General features: G+C 40.8%; 1 protein-coding gene across 2 annotated transcripts; it reads left to right on the top strand.

Annotated features, from left to right (window-relative positions):
* Positions 1–614: 614 nt before the first annotated feature.
* Positions 615–2,645, top strand: LOC137154870 (olfactory receptor 5AR1-like). Of its 2 annotated transcripts, XM_067550717.1 has the most exons (2): positions 615–1,502; positions 2,598–2,645. In XM_067550717.1, exons 1-2 carry the CDS (start codon positions 615–617, stop codon positions 2,643–2,645), a joined length of 936 nt encoding a protein of 311 aa, XP_067406818.1. The 2 variants fall into 2 exon arrangements, with proteins under 2 accessions (XP_067406818.1, XP_067406817.1); XM_067550716.1 differs by lacking the exon at positions 2,598–2,645 and having other exon boundaries at positions 615–1,553.
* The last annotated feature ends 664 nt before the right edge of the window (positions 2,646–3,309 follow it).

The following is a 3,309-nucleotide window of genomic DNA, read 5'->3' as shown; positions in this document are numbered from 1 at the left end:
AGGAGAATTTGTAACATGGAGGACAAATAATACATTTGGCTACAAAGAATGTCCATAAAATATACACTTACTCCAATAGGACATTAACACTTTAAGGCTACATGGACTGTAATACCAAACTTTTCTCCTTTGGATGCCTAATATTAGGCACCTAAATTTATAGTTAGGCACCTATATAAAAATGGCACTGAGCATCACTTGTGCTTATTGAGGTCATTTGGATTAGGAAGAGAAAATCAATGAAAATGAATAAATTCTATACCATTGATTATTTGCATACATTGATAGATTATTTGCCTCCCTTCTAAACTAAACACTCCCAATCTTTATATCTCTTATTTTATGAAAATTTTACTCACTGGATGGTTTAATGCACATTAACGCAGAGAATGCTATATTTCTGTAGCTGGAACATGCCCTATCTCTAATGGAAATACAAAGAAAATATTCCCTAGGAATGTCCTTTGATATATTTCAGATGTATTAAGTTTATACACTGTTTCACAGGCACAACCCCAGGGATTATGAGGGATCTGTACTCAACACTTTATTGGCTCATGATTAATTGTAATCTTTATATTTTTCCCCAGCAGAGGAGAGCATTTCTGGAATAAATGACAGAGAGAAACCACACCACGGAGACAGAGTTCATTTTCATAGGATTCACAGATTATCCAGATCTGCAGATCCCCCTCTTTATGTTGTTCCTAGTGATCTATGTGGTCAACCTGGTGGGGAATCTTGGGATGATAGTGTTAATCATGGTTGAAACCCGACTTCATACCCCTATGTACTTTTTCCTAAGCCAAATGTCCATTATAGATATTGGATATTCCACAGTCATAGCTCCCAAGTTGCTGTTGACCTTTGTAGAAGAGATTACAACCATTCCTTTGATTGAGTGCGCAGCACAGCTATTCTTCGTCTGTTTCTTTGTGACAAGTGAATGTTGCCTCCTGGCTGTAATAGCGTATGATCGCTTCAAAGCTATCTGTAACCCATTGCTATACAGAGCCATGATGTCCAAGAGACTCTGTGTCCTGTTTGTGGCTGGTACATACATGTGTGGCTTTGTGAATTCAGTTTTGCAAACTTCATTTATATTCAGTCTGTCCTTCTGCAGCTCTAATGTCATCAATCATTTCTTCTGCGACGTGCCCCCCATGCTTAAGCTGTCCTGCTCTGACACCCATCTCACTGACCTTGTACTTTTCACTTGCTCTACCGTAATTGTCGTGACTACCTTCCTGGTTGTCCTAGTTTCCTACACGTGCATCCTTGTTGCCATTCTCAGGATCAGTTCTGCCAAGGGCAGACACAAAACCTTCTCCACCTGCGCCTCCCACCTGACAGCCGTCACTATATTTTATGGGACACTGATATGTATATATTTAAGACCCAGTTCCAACTACTCAATGGACCAGGACAAAGTCACCTCTGTGTTCTATGCCCTGGTGATCCCCATGCTGAACCCCCTGATCTACAGCCTGAGGAACAAAGAGGTGAAAGCTGCCTTTAAAAGGATGATATACAGGAAGATTTGTACATGGTAATTATAAGCATTATTATTATATTTTAATCAATAAACAGTAGACAGAAGAAGAGTGAGTTCTCTGTGTCATTATCCTGATTTCTATGGGTATGTCTTCACTGCCATGGCAGCAGGCATCCATGTAGCGGCATCGTTTGAGTGGCTCAGTGTAGACCCGCTCAATCGATGGAAGAGCGCTCTCTGGTCAACTCAATTAGTCCACCTTCCCAAAAGGAATAAGGCTGCGTCGATGGAAGGGTGTGTCCCATTGACGCAGCGCCCTGAAGATGCCGCACTATGTGAACATAAGTACATCAATGGGAGATATGCAAGCTACATTATGTAGCTTGTTAGTGATGCTGAGAAGCTAAGATGCTAGGGGTTGGTATCTACATATGTTTTTTGTGAATTTAACAGCTCCGGATATTTTTATATTTAGTCTGTCCTTCTGCAGCTCCACCATCATCAATCATTTCTTCTGTGACATCCCTCCCATCTTGAAGCTGTCCTGGCCTGACACCCACATCCAGGATTCTGGGCCCTTCACCTTATCCACTGTAATTGCCATAACTATTCTTCTCATTGCCTTAGTCTCTTACATGTATATCCTCATCGCCATCCTGAAGACTCGCTCTGCTGAAGGGAAGGTCAAAGCCTTCTTCAACTGTACCTCCCACCTAACTGCCATCACTCTCCTCTATGAGGCAATTATCTTTACGTATTTGTACATGGGTTTGGTCTTATTTTCGGACACCCACATCACGGATATTGTGCACTTTACCTTTTCCACCATTTTGTCACTAGCACTACCATAACTACCATTATCTCCTACATGTACCTCTTTGCTGCCATCCCGAGGATCCACACCTCCCAAAGTAGACACAAAGTCTTCTCCACTTGTGCCTCCCTCCTGATAGCTGTCACCATCTTCTATGGAACTGTTACCTTTATGTATTTATAGTCCAGTTCAAGCTTCTTGATAGGTGAGGACAAATTCATGTCTGTGTTCTATACTCTGGTGATCCCCATGCTGAACCCCCTGATCTACAGCCTGAGGACCAAAGAGGTGAAGGATGCCCTGAGGAGGACATTAGACAGAAAGATTTTTACTTAGTCAATATAATTATCGGGATTGATTTTGACTGATAAATAGGAATGAAAGGGAAGAACAAGTTGTCTGCTTCATTGTCATGATTTCCAAGAATTACCAGTTGTCTGTGACTTGACGCAAAAAGAGCTGAAGTTACTCAAGGCAGCTAGTAAAGCAATTTGTTGTTTCCCAACTCTGCTGTGGTGGCCTTATGCCACTTGCAAGACATGCTGTGAGCCTCTGTATTTTCCATAATTATCAGTGTGCTACATTGTCTTATAGGCAAGTGGGTAGGGCACTGGCTTAGAATACAAAAAATCTGAGTTTTCTTCCATGAGTGTGCTGGGTACCCTGGGTCATGACACTTCTCTTTACAGAATGGAGCTAATGACACATTTCTCCTTTGGAAAGTACTTTAAGATCTGTGGATGGAAAGCACTAGATAAGAGCTATGTATCTTTGTTAACCTCATTCATTTAAAACTAATTGTATCCCCGACAAATTTAATGCAGCAAATTATGACTCCCATTTTTAATAAAATGAAGCCAACAATGTTTCCAAATGTCCCGTTGTTATATATCATCTATACCATCAATTTTCCCTGGTTATTCCTCCACTTACAAACTCTTGGAAATTCATGCAACATAAAGATGGATTCAATTTATAACAACAATCTGTCCATTAGTTA

The sequence above is a fragment of the Emydura macquarii genome, unplaced genomic scaffold (genome assembly GCF_026122565.2).
Source record: "Emydura macquarii macquarii isolate MOO-44397 ecotype Brisbane River unplaced genomic scaffold, CSIRO-AGI_Emac_v2 contig_1305, whole genome shotgun sequence".
NCBI classification, from domain to species: Eukaryota; Metazoa; Chordata; order Testudines; family Chelidae; genus Emydura; species Emydura macquarii.
Note: the sequence above shows the minus strand (reverse complement) of the source record. Positions and strands in the feature narration are given on the sequence as shown.